The sequence below is a fragment of the Lolium perenne genome, chromosome 4, assembly GCF_019359855.2.
Source record: "Lolium perenne isolate Kyuss_39 chromosome 4, Kyuss_2.0, whole genome shotgun sequence".
NCBI classification, from domain to species: Eukaryota; Viridiplantae; Streptophyta; class Magnoliopsida; order Poales; family Poaceae; genus Lolium; species Lolium perenne.
In genome coordinates this window covers 341,696,174-341,710,820 of record NC_067247.2, presented here as the reverse complement: position 1 = coordinate 341,710,820, position 14,647 = coordinate 341,696,174, and the positions used below count along the sequence as shown (strand labels likewise).

Genomic DNA, 14,647 nt, shown 5'->3' with positions numbered 1-14,647 from the left:
TAGCTTGGATGCACAAGACGAAGCAGAACCACCGCCACCGGTGAAGGCGCCGCCAGAAGAAGGAAAGTACTCCTATCTGCCATCTCCCATCGCCACCACTGCACGACATGGACATCAAGAGAGAAGAGCTCCCCCTTCTCCGACCACCTCCACCACAAACACTGGATTTGTTGAAGGAGAAGGTGCTCCTCTTCCTCACAAGCATCTCCGACCACCGGAGCAACTAGGCAAGAAGAAGGAACCCTAAACTACACCGGATCTGGCCAGACAGATCCAGCAAACCTCTCCAACCTAATGGCATGACGCCAGGCTCCATATGGGTAGACCACCTAAACCTACTGCTGTACAAGAGAGAGGGTCGGCCTCTCCTCCCCCTCCCACTCCGGCCGGCAGAGCCGCTGGAGGAGAGGGGGAGGAGCGCCGGGTCGACAAGAAACACTCTCAGACGAGAGGGGTGGAGAGAGAGAGAGGAGGGGGGGGGGGCGGAAATGAGAGTAGAACCCTTTTTTTTTGGTAGAGAGTCTAGAACCCTAAATTTCAAACAAGTGAAAAGAAAGATACGGCAATGGTGTATATCGTTTTTTTTTTTGTCGTGGGGCTATACCGTTTTAGGTGCAACGGGCTGTACTTGTTCAGCCTAGACTGCCTTGATAGAACCTGTTGTCCAGCCCAAGTTCTGGTTGCGCCGAGTACAAAAAGAAATGAAACCAAGCCCGTGTCATGTACTACTGGGCCAAACGGACCCCCACCATCCCAAAGAGCCCAAATGGGGCTCCGCTCATCAAATCCGTCCATCCACCCGGCAGCCCCTCGCGACCGCACGATGGAATGGAAACCCTCGAAGCGGACTATATAAAGGACCCGTCGCCCCGGTAGGGTTTCCTCTCGCGCCCAAGTATCCCCGACGCTCTAGCCACCAGACGCCGCAGCGCCGCCACTCCACGAGCCAGCGGCAACCATGGCGGTCGGCAAGAACAAGAGGATATCCAAGGGGAGGAAGGGTTCTAAGAAGAAGGCGTGAGTGCCTCCCCCACCCCGCTCTACCTCGATCTAGGATCCGTTCCCGCTGTTCTTCTCTTCGTCGTGCGCTGATGGGTTTTCTTTGATTTTGCAGCGTCGACCCGTTCACCAAGAAGCAGTGGTACGACATCAAGGCGCCGCTGATTTTCAGCCAGCGCAACATTGGGAAGACTCTCGTGTCCAGGACACAGGGTACCAAGGTATGCTCTCCTCGACCTTGCGTCTGAGCGCGCGGTATTTGTTTGACGTTGATGCGGTCTGTTCCTGGGATTAGCTGTATAGTCGTTTGCGTGCTCGCCTATGATTTGTGAATTGCGATTTAGTCTTTTCACATGTAGTGAATGCTACTAGGCTGTCTATTTAGCATCTAGTACGCATGTTAGGCCTTTGCAGTGCTCGTACATGTGTAGATTTATATTTGTATTACCAAGGATTAAGAAGGCAAGTGAAGGAATTAAATCATTTTAATCCAACCCCTCGTAGCTAGACACGCTCTTGCTGAGCTCTACTGACTATTTTATGCAGTTATATGTGTTATCTGTCTTGTCAATGACTCAATGCGGTGTTTGGCATTCATTCAGCCCAATATATGTATAATCAGACCATGCTTATTCGTTCACACTTGCCCAATTTTGGTTATAGCCTATTAATTATTATTGTTATGTACACTAGCTACCTGTATTCTGATAGGAATCAACATGATTCTGTTGTGGTGTTCTGATTGATCATTGCTCTTGGAAGTTTATATGCATATTTTGTGAGGTACTAATATGTTGTTGATAGATCTTTTGTCATTATACATGTTTTGAATTGTACATCTAAGCTCTCTGGTTTAGTAATCCCTACAGTACTAGCTTATTGCTAATCCTTTAATCTTTGTTTCAGATTGCCTCTGAGGGTCTCAAGCACAGGGTTTTTGAAGTGTCCCTAGCTGATCTTAACAACGATGAGGACCAGGCTTACAGGAAGATCAGACTCCGTGCTGAGGATGTCCAGGGGATGAATGTCCTTACAAACTTCTGGGTATTGTTCTCTATACCTTCATACTGTTGCTGCTATTTTTGTATATTTGTTTTACTAACCAGTTATTCTTGTTTTCCAGGGCATGGACTTCACCACTGACAAGCTCAGGTCTCTTGTGAGGAAATGGCAGTCTCTGATTGAGGCTCATGTGGACGTGAAGACTACTGACAACTACATGCTCCGCATGTTCTGCATTGGCTTCACCAAGAGACGCCCCAACCAGGTGAAGCGTACCTGCTACGCCCAAGCCAGCCAGATCAGACAGGTAAATTTGGTTCTCTTTTCTCACCTGTGTGTATCACTGTTTGACAATTATGGAGCAGCTTATTTACTTATATCATTGTATCTTGTAGATCCGCCGCAAGATGGTTGAGATCATGGTGAACCAGGCTGCCAGCTGTGACCTCAAGGAGCTGGTGCAGAAGTTCATACCTGAGGTGATCGGAAAGGAGATCGAGAAGCAGACAGCGGGCATCTTCCCGCTCCAGAACGTGTATGTCCGCAAGGTGAAGATCTTGAAGGCACCCAAGTTCGACCTGGGGAAGCTCATGGAGGTAATTGTCTCCCAGCATCATATTCACTGTGGTTCAGTTCAGTGCTCTTGTCCATGTCTACTCAATTTCTAATGCGACTTCTCTTGCCCATTCCAGGTTCATGGTGACTACAAGGAGGATGTTGGCATGAAGGTTGACAGGCCTGCCGAGGGAGACGAGGTTGTCCCCGGTGCTGAGGAGGTTGCTGCTGAGTAGAGAGAGTAGTCCCCATCGCCTGTTTTGCTGCTTAATATTTAGAACATGATATATGATGTACCACCACCTGTAGGTGGATGTCGTGAACTTCCCTAGTCAGTTTTGATGGCTGATATTTCTTGAGTTCTCTGTCGACATTCCTAGCCAGCTATCTGCCTTGTTTTGTTTGTGATTTTTCTGGATGGAGGTTATGATGGTTCAAACTAAATGTTTAGTATTATCTGTTCAGTATTTTTCGAGCATCCTCTATTGTTAGCTTGAAGTTCATTCCTCTTCACTGTGAACTGACGGCTGGCATATTTTAACTTTCTGGATTAGGTAGGCACATGCATTTTATTAGTCAAAACCACCATTTGACGTGTACTCGTCTAATATCAGATCAATGTATGCCCAAGTTGTATCACTTTTTGTTTCAGATGGTTTCCATGCTAGCTGTGTCCATGACGTGGCACTAGGGGCAACTGTTTATGATGAGATTGTTTGATTGTAATCAAAGAGATAACGAGGGGGCATGCAGTGGTCAGCAATGCATAATCATCAAACAAATCCTCATGAAGAGGAATCAGTTTTCTGAGTCTAAATTTAGCCACAGACGAACGGCGGGAAGCAAACGGGGATCCACATAGTCATGTGTGGTTTTCAAATCCCCCTATTGTTCCTGCTGCAAACATTCTGAACAATAAATAAAGGTGCAAGTCGTTCCGCACAAAAAAAAGAATGAAAATCAGTGGACACGGTTATAAGAATTTAAATTCATTAACCAGCATTATATCAGCAATCCTCAGATCTGTCAGAATAATTCCTTTCCGATCACGTGGATGTATGTAATCTGTTCATCCCATACTCATAAGAACACCGTAATACATTTCCCTTCGATTTCTAGCTAACTTGGATAATCTGCTCGCAAGAAGGTGATCATGGAGTACTCGAGTCTGGCCGTCCCTCCCGGTGGTGATGCGGTGATGCCCATTAATCAAGCGTTTGAAGTCCATGCCAGACATCGACCAATGGAAGAAGACGGATGGGGACTTGGGGAGGATTACGTCCAGGAGCGCACAGGCAAGATGCGGAAGCAGCTGCGCAAGGCGGAGCGCCACAACGGCCAACGCGACTACGCGAGACCACGCTCCTCCATGACGCCATGCTCGGCCGCCGCCCGAACCTCGATGGCCTTACCGTTAAGCAGCTCATCAGCGTGGCAGCCAGACAACGGAGAATCTAATTAAGATCAAGGAGCGGCGCAAGGCGGAGCGCAACAATCGCCACCCAAACCTTGGCCAGACGACGGAGAATCTTCTTATCAAGAAGATCAAGCACCGCATCACCTACGGCAGTGGGCAGCAGGCTGACCGGATCACCTTGTTTTATGAGTTTCATTATTATGTGGAAACATTTTTCTGAGCAATGCAAACCTGCCCGGCCAAAAGCTAAGATCGGACTTGCAGCATGTCTCTTTCATTTATGCTTTCTCAACAGAACAAAATTTGTAAGGATGTCCAGCCAAGGATGCTCAACGTTGCAACACTAAGTGAAATGGATATACCTACATCCACACAATTTACCATCTATGCTTCTCTTCCATAAAACAAAATTTTCAAGGATGTCCAGCTAAGGAAATGATATAGTACCTATATTCACATAATTTACCATCTATGCTTGTCTTCCATAAAACAGAATTGGCAAGGATGTCCAGCTAAGGAAATGGATATACCTACATTCACATAATTTACCATTTATGCTTCTCTTCCATAAGACAATATTGGCAAGGATGTCCATCTAAAGAAATTGGTATACTACATTCACATAATTTACCGGTTGCAGAGAAAGGGCACAATGAGAAGGCACAATCTCTGCAGCAAAAACCTGTGCTATTTGGCAAGGGCGCAAGGCAATGGATTTTTCTCTCTTTTGATATCTGGCAAGGCAATGGGTTTCTATTGCAGCAAGATGGGAAGTTGCTCGGAGAAGTCCTGAATCGGCGACAACTCTCGGAGCTCGTAGGCGGCCTTGAAGCAGTCGGCAGCCTCAAGGGGCAATCCTTCGGATTTCGAGACAAGTCCAAGCCCCAGCCAGGCTTTATGGTTTGTTGGCTCTAGGCGGATGGCATTGCGCAGGAAAGTTCTCGCGATGGGCAATGACTTCCCTCCAACATTTCTTAGAATTCCAGCCATACAAACCATGCTAGGGACATAGTCTGGATTGATGGATAGGGAGAATGAGAATGCCGCAAGGGCTTCTTGGTGCAAGGACTGAGCCTCCAATATAAGGCCTGGAAAGTAATACATGTTAGCGCTTATGAAGATCATAGGGCAGAATGAACAGTAGTAACTGCAGTAATCGATCTACAATACAACGATATGAATCTAACATACACAGGCCCTTGGGCCTTGGCTATCCATTCAGATATCTGGAATAACCATCATATTTTTATTTGCTCTTCATATGCAACGTGTCACTGGATCCGTAGCCCACAAATATGCAAATAATGTTGAATTGACATATAGTTATTAATGTAGATAACATATCCTATCTCCTTCAACTTCCAAACATTTTTACTGTTGTGAGAGCCTGACAAGCTCATAATGTTTGGTTAGTGTAAATAGCAGAAACTTTTACTTAAGGACACCCAGGTAATATCAACCTCAACTATGAAGCTCTTAATGTTTGGTTAGTGTAAATAGCAGAAACTTTTACTTAAGGACACCCAGGTAATATCAACCTCAACTATGAAGCTCTTAATGTTTGGTGTGTAAATAGCAGAAACTTTTACTTAAGGACACCCAGGTAATATCAACCTCAACTATGTTCTTACCAAAACAACCTCAGCTTTGGTTAGTGTCAAAGCTGATTGCAAATAAATACCATGAGCTTTTAAGACCCTTAATATCACAGAGTTTGCTCAACAGTTTAACCATCATTAAATGCAGGGTGATCGTCATGTAACATGTAAATCTGAGACTGGTAAAGTTGGTGTTCTTTTTTTAGCGTGCAAGGTATGGAGAAAAGGTTGTGCAGTGTGTACAGGACTACTGATGTGGAGTTGTTTTGGTAAGAACAGGTTGTCCTGATATTATTTGGAGTGTTAAGGTTTAGACGTCAAACTAAGGTATGGAGAAATTTTGGTAAAAATTGGTTGGCCCTGTTGATGAGAAAACTTATTTAATTAATCTGGTAAAATCTTTTATGTTAGGCATGTAGCTTACTACAATGAAGCATCCAAAACCAGGCCTCATGTGGAGCACAATAAGCCATAAATGATAGCAGAATTAAGTAGGCAAGGATATTCACCTTTGACATGCCAGCACTTTGAACTGAAGGAATTGATGGATTCGGCTTTGTCAAGGCAGATGTTTGAGTCATGCCATGATTCAAGCTCTGTATATATTGAGGCCAAATCTAACCAAGCTTCCATCTCTAACTTATGTAGTGATTTAACCTGTGAGGGACAAGTTGATATTAAGGAAAGAAGACACGTCATATGATCATTTGACTTAAAATAAGAAGTGACAGTGGCTGCACCTTATCATATGGGGTCGATTTCCAAACTTCCTTCTTTGCTTGAATGATTGCAAGCAAACTCCTTAAAGATTCCACCGCCGACTTGAATTGTCCACGGGATGCCTGAATCTGTGCTTTTAGCCTCAAAATACCCATTTGCTCCTCTTCCTCGGCCTCATCTAGTGCTAAATCTGCTAGAGCTTCGGCTTCTTGTAAATTCTGCTGTGCAGACAACACTAGAATCAACAACTTCCAGGTACTAACTGAACTTCCTGTCACCAGTTCAAGACATTCCGTCGCACTTTCAATAGCTGCATTCAGTTTGCGCTGCATTGCATTTTCCCAAGCAAGGCTGTACAGTATTTCAGGACTATTCTTCGCCAGTGATGCAGCATCCTGCAACAACCTCAGTGCATCATCTTGCAATCTCATTTTTTCCGAGTCACAGGTGGATGACCTAGCAAAAGGTCCATAACAGACACCAAGAAAATGATTTACAACACTGATGAAATGTAGATCATGACTTGTGAAAGACTTCATGGCTCTATTTGCAAATTCTATTCCTTCAGAAGCATGCTTTGGGTTCTTACAACATAGTTTGGCTCCTAAAAGAAGAGATGGAATATGAGGTTTTCCCTTTCTCTGTAGCACACGGAAACCATTCCTTATGATGTTTAAGGCACTATCATCCATGCCAGCTGCACTGTAGCAAAGCGCGAGAATGAACCATCTTTCTGACCTGCTATAGGTTCCAGGCAACAACATCTCTAGATGCCTGGCTAAGACTTCATAATGGCCAGATAATGACAAGGCATATGTCAAATGATTTACGAGGTCAGGATCCCACTTTATTTGCTGGAAGGCTAGCTTTCTGATAAGTACGAACAGTAGTGAAATTGCTTCCTCAAGATTGTTCTCAGGGGTTATCATGTTCTGTTGCTGATTGAACTCCTGAGTTGACTTCTCTTCAATACCACAGTATAATAGAGTCACTGCTAAGTCCTTCTGTAAGTTAGCAGACCTTTGAGAATCTAAATTCCAGGGCCTTCCGAGAGCCCTCCGATATGCAATTATGGCCTCCTCAAAACAACCACTTCTCATCCATAGATTAGGAAGATATTCTAGAGCCGAGTGGAACATATCTATCAACTTGCACTCTTCAGAAGTACCTTCAGGAACGCCACTCGGCCATGCAGATTCTACAATGTCTATGATGGTTCTGCATTCTTCTGCAGCATCTGTCATGAAGACACCATTGAATCAGAAAAATATTCATACTGGATGTGTAGGGGTTTGAATTGAGACATATGCATAGCGTACACACAGAAGTAGCATATGGCTTTATCCAATACAATTACATAGGTTTCAGTTTCTATTTAATCTTACGAACATAAGAAAAAGGCCTGCATAATTAAATGTTTTTCTTTTGCAGAACTTCTAAAGCTACTATGATAATTTCAAGCCGTGATGCTAAAGTAAAAGGCAAGAAACAATAGAGAGAGAGAAATCCAGTCAGTACCTGTCACTCTGCCAAGACTTTCCAAGGATTTTGCTTTAAGCAATATGGCTTCTAGAAGTAAGCTTACAGAATGCATTGACATATGCACTAGCATTCCATTCACTTGTGAGGTTTTCCTTCTTGAAGAACGTGGAGAAACTCTAGGCTTGGCACTTTCAGTAATAGCTGTGGTCATTCGTGGTTTCAGGCTTCTTATATCAATTCCCTGAAGGACTTGCAATGCTGCATCGAAATTCCCTCTCTGATATTCCAGTCTACCTAGCAATGCTCGGGCCTCCTGTTATATAGTCAGATAAATCTAACAGTGAGCAAATCAGAAAAAATAACTTATCTTCCTTGAAGAGAGAAAGATTCGACCAAACCTCATAATTTAGTGAAAGAGTCTCTCTTAAGTCTGATTCCACTTCATTCACTTGGCTATCATCGGGTGTTGTTTCTCGGTTTCCTGTTCTCGAACAAGAAGCACTTGCTGAGAAGTCCCGTGTCGCAAGAGACTCCGGTGATCGTGGCATCTCTTCAAATTTGGATTGGTCCCCGCTGCACGTACATAACATCATCGCAGCCATTATCTGCCACACGGGTAATTTACATAAACAAATGTAAATTCCCCTCACACACTCTCTCTCTCTCTTAGGATCTTCCTTGGGGATGATGGTATTAAATATTCATCAAGTAGACCAGAGAACCTGGCAAGGGAAAGATGAATGGTGCTCAGTACACATTGTAATAAGCATGCAGTAATAGCACACCGTACAGGAAGTTAGCTACAAAAAACACAGTACAACATAAAGGCAAACCAAATCTTGAAATCGGCTTAGCGATTCCATTCCCAGATCAAACTATCAAATCATGTCCAGACAATGTTTTCTTCTTGGGTAAACATGACGAACGAATCAGATAAAATAAGCAACTACACGGTTCAGCGCTAGCAACTTATTGAAGGTAACAACAGTGAAGCTAGTTCATGTTTACAGCCAAAGAACAATTACACACCAGACTGGACACACCAAACTGGTGACCAACAGGGAAAATATTCAGCAAACCAACATAAAGCCTCACAAATATTAGGGAAGGCATCTGCATGCTTCAGAAAGACAGTTGCAAGCTCCCAGAAAGATTACAGTCCAAAACCTCATCTCCTACAAACACCACCACCGTTTTCAGCAACAACATAGCCACACCAAAACTCTACTAGAATCAGACGAAATAAGAAACTACAAGGTTCCATGCTAGCAACTTGTTAAAGCTGACAGCAGTAAGGCTCTTTCAGAGTTACAGTCGAACAATTATACACAACTACAAATACCAAACAGGTGATCAATAGGGCAAGTATTTACTGAACGAACAGAAACCCTCCAGGAATATTTGGGAGGGGTATATGCATGCTTCAGGAAGAAAGTTGCAAGTGTTGGCTCCCAGAAAGATCAGGAGCCCTAAACCTAGTCATCTCCTACTGTCCTACAAATGCCATTATCATTTTCAGCAAGAACACAGCGACACCGAAATTCTACGAGCGGCAACTGAACAATGCCACCATCCATCAAGCATTGCATACACTGGTTCCCTCATAATTTATAAAGCATAATACGTCAGAACATTCCTGCTTCTTCAGGAAACAGCGAACGGAACAGAATTCTAGCGATCCCTCTCACGTTCCCGAGGAGTGCAAACATGATTTATTCGCGAACCACGCTGCTGAGAAAATAAGGCAACTAACATGGTGGTATCAGCAAATATTCACTGAACCAACAGAAGGCCTCACGAATATATTTTGGAAGCCATATGGGATGCTTCAGAAAGACAGACAGTTGCAAGTGTGAGAGCTCCCAGAAGATGGCAGTACAAAATCTCCATCTCCTACAAATACCATGTTAGCAAGCAACAAGTGAGCAATTCCACCATCCATCGCACTCCCACTTGAGGAAACGACAAACCAAAGCAGAATTCTAGCGACTCCTCTCGCACTCCCAAAGGAACCTCACGGCAGGCAAGATGAGAAAACAACTGACATGGCGGTGCCAGCAGAGCTGCAGGCCTGCAGCAGTGCAGCCGGCAGTGAAATTAAGCACGCGAACTAATACCAAACTACCAATTATAGGCCCATGATGTTCTCCCGATGCCCCTCATTGGCCTCATATTCAACCGACGCACTCGCCATCAAGTTAAAACTAGGCGGAGTTGTACCGCAACACAAGGCGCCGATCGATCCTCCTTCCCTCCCCCACACCACACCGCAATACTCACGAAGCCCACAGTGAAATTAAACCTGCCGTAATTAAACACCAAACTACCAAACTGAAACCCCGTGATGCTCTGCTCAGTTCTCACCCCCTCCTGGGCCGAAGCAGCCGACCCACATTCATCCAAGTGATCGATGTACTCGCCACCAAGTGAGCGAGACACCCGACCCGAGAATTCTAGTCGAGAAACAGCACGAGGAGCGGGCCGATCCTCCGCGCGCCACACCACACCGAACCAACACCCACGAACGGAAGCACGGACGTAGGCCCGTAAGGAACTCCACAGCGCCCGCGGGAACGGAGGGCGGCGCCGAGGAGGTTGAGAGGAGGGTGGGAGGAAGAGCAGCACGTACCGTGAAGCGCGTGCGCGGCGTCGGCGTCGGCGGCGGGAAGGATCCGCCGCGGCCAACGAACGGGGTAGACGAGGAGGCGGCCAGCAGCGCAGAGGAATCCGTGGTGAGATTGAGGTGTGAATGGGGACGCGACGCGAGGAGGATCTCTCCCTCGCCTTCCCCCTCTCTCTCACTCTGCGCGCTGCGGCTCACCTCTGGCGGAGTACTAGGAACTAGGAAGGCACGAGACGGGCTCTTTTTACCATTTTACCCCCCTACTTTTTCGTCAGCGTCAGCCCACCCCAGCCTGGCCCTGGCATGACGCACCCCCAAGTCCAACCCAAAGTGACTGACGGAACTAGTACCATGTACTCCCACACACTAATTAAGGGTTTTTTTTTTTTTGATAGAACTTCATACTTTATTGATCAATTAACCATAGAGTCTTTACAAATAGCCTCCTTAATACAGTTGTTGCTGAGAAATCTCCAATTTTTCCATGGAAATGGATCTGTGAAACTTGGCACGTCTACAAAATAATAATCGAAATGTTTCGTGCCAAGTTTGTGTCTGGCGGCTCAGCTACCTTCGGGTGTGTGTCTGTTCCGCCTGTGCCGCGCGAGCTAGAGAGGAGCGCCGAGATCCGACGCAGTCGGCGGTACCTGTCGACGGACCTCCGCGCCGATCCCGCCTACACCATCTACTCCGACACCTGGTGCACCTGGCGCGAGACCGAGAAGGATCCGAGGAGGAGGGCGGTTTTCCTCTGCGACAGGGACTTCCCGTTTGACCATCCATCGTCGCCTGTCGCCGAACATGGCAGCCGCCGGCACTTGCACAGGATGACGACGACGACTACAACGACGTGCTGGCCTATCACAACAAGGAGGCCAAGGGCGATAGCGACGACTACGTCGCCTGCATTTTCTAGAAATGGTAGTTGGCCATGGCGGAGGGCCGGAAGTTCGAGTACCCGGAGACGACGATGACCGACGACGAGATCGCGAGGCTCAACGTCCTCGTCTCGGGGGTGGACCGATCGGTGAAAACACCGCTGCCCCGGTATGCAACCGACATCATACCGCCGGGCCTCACGGAGGAAGAGGCCCTACGATGGGCGCTCGAGGATTCGGCCACGCAATAGGTGCAACCGCCGCCTCCACCTCCGCTGTACAACCCGTGGGGCCTCTATCTCCACCACCGGCGTGCGCTGCTCAACCTCCACCACCGGCGTGGGCTGCTCCACCTCCACCACCGCCGACGGCACCGACATATGTTCCGCCACTTCCCAGCCGGCCGGCCGGTACCGGAGCTTGTCGTGATCGACAGCGACGACGACGACCAGTAGGCACAGCCGTTCTTAGGTTTTTATTTTATTTTCCTATCTTTTATTATGTAAATTATGTTTTATGTTGAAAAAATGCAAAATCAAAAAAAAAATATGTCGTGTCACTGGAGTCACCGACGCAAACGGACGTGCAGTCAATTTCATCCATTTAGACTGGCGCAAACGGATACGCGTGAATATTTTAAGCGTCCGAAATACGTCGCGGCTCCTCCGTTGGAGATGGCGTTAGAATTCCTACATTGCGTCTGAATCTGGATGCTCCGTCCATGCCAGACGAAAATAATCGGTTAGCTTTGCCATTACTGGTACAGTAGGAGTACTCGAGCACTAAATAATTTAACGGACCGAAGGACCAGGCGTATTTAATCGCCTGCACTCTACGGTGCCGTAGGAAAGGAAGGACTCCAAGGAGCAGAGCAGAGCCGGAGCGGGCGGCGTGCCGCGCTTTATTGACAAAAGAATCCAGAGGAGAAGCTCAGCGTGCCAGTGAGATCACTGCCATGATTCACAGCAGCAGCTCCAGCTCCAGGAAGGACTACAGCAGCAGTCTAGGACGGCTAGGCTTTGACATTTTCGACCCCCTTCCAGACCTGTCTCCCTGCTCTGCTCTACAGCCACCGCCCACCTCAGCACAGCGACGGTGACCGGGAGACGACGATGACGGGCTGCTGGTTTCTACTGGCCTCGACCCACTGCAGTCGCAATCTTGTCATGTTCCCCCTTTTGATCTATCGATTGCTGCGGTGATGGCCGCTCTGCGGGTCATGTGACACCTTGTTCCCCCCGAGATGAGATGAGAGTTACGGGTCACGGAGGACACATGCCGCATTGCAAAAATGTATGCCGATCCATGGTAATCGTACGAAGCATGGAAGGGAAGAATCCTATGTGGGCACAAACATGTGTCTCCTCCTAGAGCAATTGGTTGTGGGTAATGACTGGTAAGAGAAACGGACGCTGAGCGATCGTTTGTGTCCGCTGTGATCGGAAATGCGTCTGGCACCACCTCCAGCGGGGCGACGCAAAGTGATCGGGCCGTCCGCGGGGAGACGCAAACCTGGCCCAAATATGTGTCAGGTTTGCGTCTCCGCGGACGTTGCGCGGACGCGCAAAGTGTCCGCTCGGTTCTCGCGCGGGCCCGCCTGGCAGCGGCATAACTGCTTTGTCTTCCGCGGTATTACTTCTGGGTGGCGCGCTGCAGCCTTTGCAGGGGCCGCGTTAATGGCGTGCCTTGGCTTCCGCGAGCGTGCGCAGCTAGTAGGCGTTGCACTGGCAGGCCATTGAAGGCGAGATGGCGTCGGAGCCTCTTAAAGGGACGCTGCCGGCGCCCATTTCCCCGACCAAAACCATTGCCAAAATCCCACACTACCCACCACACCAACGCCATGGGGAAGAAATGCTAGCCGTTCCGGGAAGACGAAGAACGACCAGGAGGCTAGCGGCTCGCGTTCCGGCAAGAAGGCACGGCTCGGCCGGTACGTCCGCGTTGACCTCGCGCGGCAGCTATGGGAGGAAAACCGGCCGGTACCATGGCCGGCCGCGAACTTGCCGGGAGGGGGCTGGTACCTGAACTCGCGGCGCGTGCCGGGCCCCCCCCCCCCCCCCCGTGCTGCGCCAGGGCCGAGAGCGGCGGGACGAGGTGCGCCGTCGCCGAGCGATCTTGCCACCGGATCTGCGGGAGGATCCGGCGTAAGCGCTTAACTCCTACAACTGGATTTCCTTCGGGACGTGGGAGTTCAACGCGCGGCGCCGCGCTGCCTACCTCGCCGACGTAGCCTACTTCGAGCGCGAGATCACCGTCGAAGAAGAAGAGAACGACCACGAGCACGCGGACGAGGACGAGGACGGCGACGTGGCCATGTCGCAGTATGACCACGACGACGGCGGACCGGCGTGGGATCCGGAGACCCAGCCGCCGGACATTTCAGAGGAGCAGGCCATTGCTATGGCACTGGCCAACAGCGAGCAGGACGAGCTCAACGAGCTCGCTTTGTGGGACGTCGCAATCCAGCTCCGCGAGTCAGCACTCGCGCAGGCTGGCGACTCCTCCGGCCACGCCGACGCGTTCCAACGTCCGCGCTCCGCCTGCTGCTCCAGTGTGGGATCCCTGGCCACAGCCTCCTGCCCGTGCGGCGGTACCTCCTCCACCGCCGGCGTACGAGCTTCCATGGCCGACGCCGCAGCTGATTGACCTCGTCAGCGACGACGACCAGTAGACAGCGCGTATTTTAGCACGCCTTTCTGGTTTTTTTATGTCCTTTTTATCATGTAAATTATGGGGTATGAATGAAAAAAAATTATGCGCCGTGCCGCTGAAGCCACCCCAACGCAAACGGACACCCGGACGGTTTCGACCATTTGGCCCGATGCAAACGGACACGACGCGTCCGTTTGGGCGTCCGAAATGCGTCGCGCCGCTGGAGATGCCCTAAGCCAGCATCTTTCTTGTTGGGAGTGTCTGTTTTCGCCTTATGATTAGCGTGATCTCTAGGTACCGCATGTTTGGTGTCGTGGTGTTGATAAATGGCGGGAGCTAACCACAGAGTGTCATTGCACGGTAACGGTTGTTCAGGCTGCCTGGTTGTTCAATCAGTTAGGCAGAAAAGACGGCCATTTAAGCAGCACGGCGTGCTACCGTGCAAGCCTAGCTGCCAGTCTACAACCATCAAGGTGCACTCTAAATATTAATAACAAAAGGTACCCAGTACACTCTGGCATCACATCACATGCATTGCTGACCTGCTTTCGCCAGACAACGCATAGTACTACTGTAGGGTACCACAAAGGCACAAACCCTTTGGCTCCATCCACACCAGCCTGCTAGAACAACGGCCACCAGACCAGAGAGCAGATGGAAAACGGGCACCAGCAGCCAAGAATTGTGCATCGCAGTCAACTACATGCATTCCCCAAAAAAA

General features: G+C 48.6%; 2 protein-coding genes across 2 annotated transcripts; one reads left to right on the top strand and one right to left on the bottom strand.

Annotated features, from left to right (window-relative positions):
* Nucleotides 1–861: 861 nt before the first annotated feature.
* Nucleotides 862–3,020, top strand: LOC127296647 (small ribosomal subunit protein eS1). The gene is made up of 6 exons (XM_051326820.2): nucleotides 862–1,017; nucleotides 1,115–1,220; nucleotides 1,906–2,043; nucleotides 2,123–2,308; nucleotides 2,397–2,597; nucleotides 2,694–3,020. The coding sequence occupies exons 1-6, from the start codon at nucleotides 959–961 to the stop codon at nucleotides 2,790–2,792; spliced, it is 789 nt and encodes a 262-aa protein (XP_051182780.1). The 5' UTR covers nucleotides 862–958; the 3' UTR covers nucleotides 2,793–3,020.
* Nucleotides 3,021–4,401: 1,381 nt separating this feature from the next.
* On the bottom strand, nucleotides 4,402–10,583 carry LOC127296646 (protein NPGR1). Its single transcript, XM_051326819.1, has 6 exons — nucleotides 10,403–10,583; nucleotides 8,172–8,495; nucleotides 7,810–8,086; nucleotides 6,312–7,528; nucleotides 6,081–6,228; nucleotides 4,402–5,061 (listed from the first exon to the last, which is right to left on the bottom strand). The coding sequence occupies exons 2-6, from the start codon at nucleotides 8,373–8,375 to the stop codon at nucleotides 4,727–4,729; spliced, it is 2,181 nt and encodes a 726-aa protein (XP_051182779.1). The 5' UTR covers nucleotides 8,376–8,495; nucleotides 10,403–10,583; the 3' UTR covers nucleotides 4,402–4,726.
* Nucleotides 10,584–14,647: the final 4,064 nt, after the last annotated feature.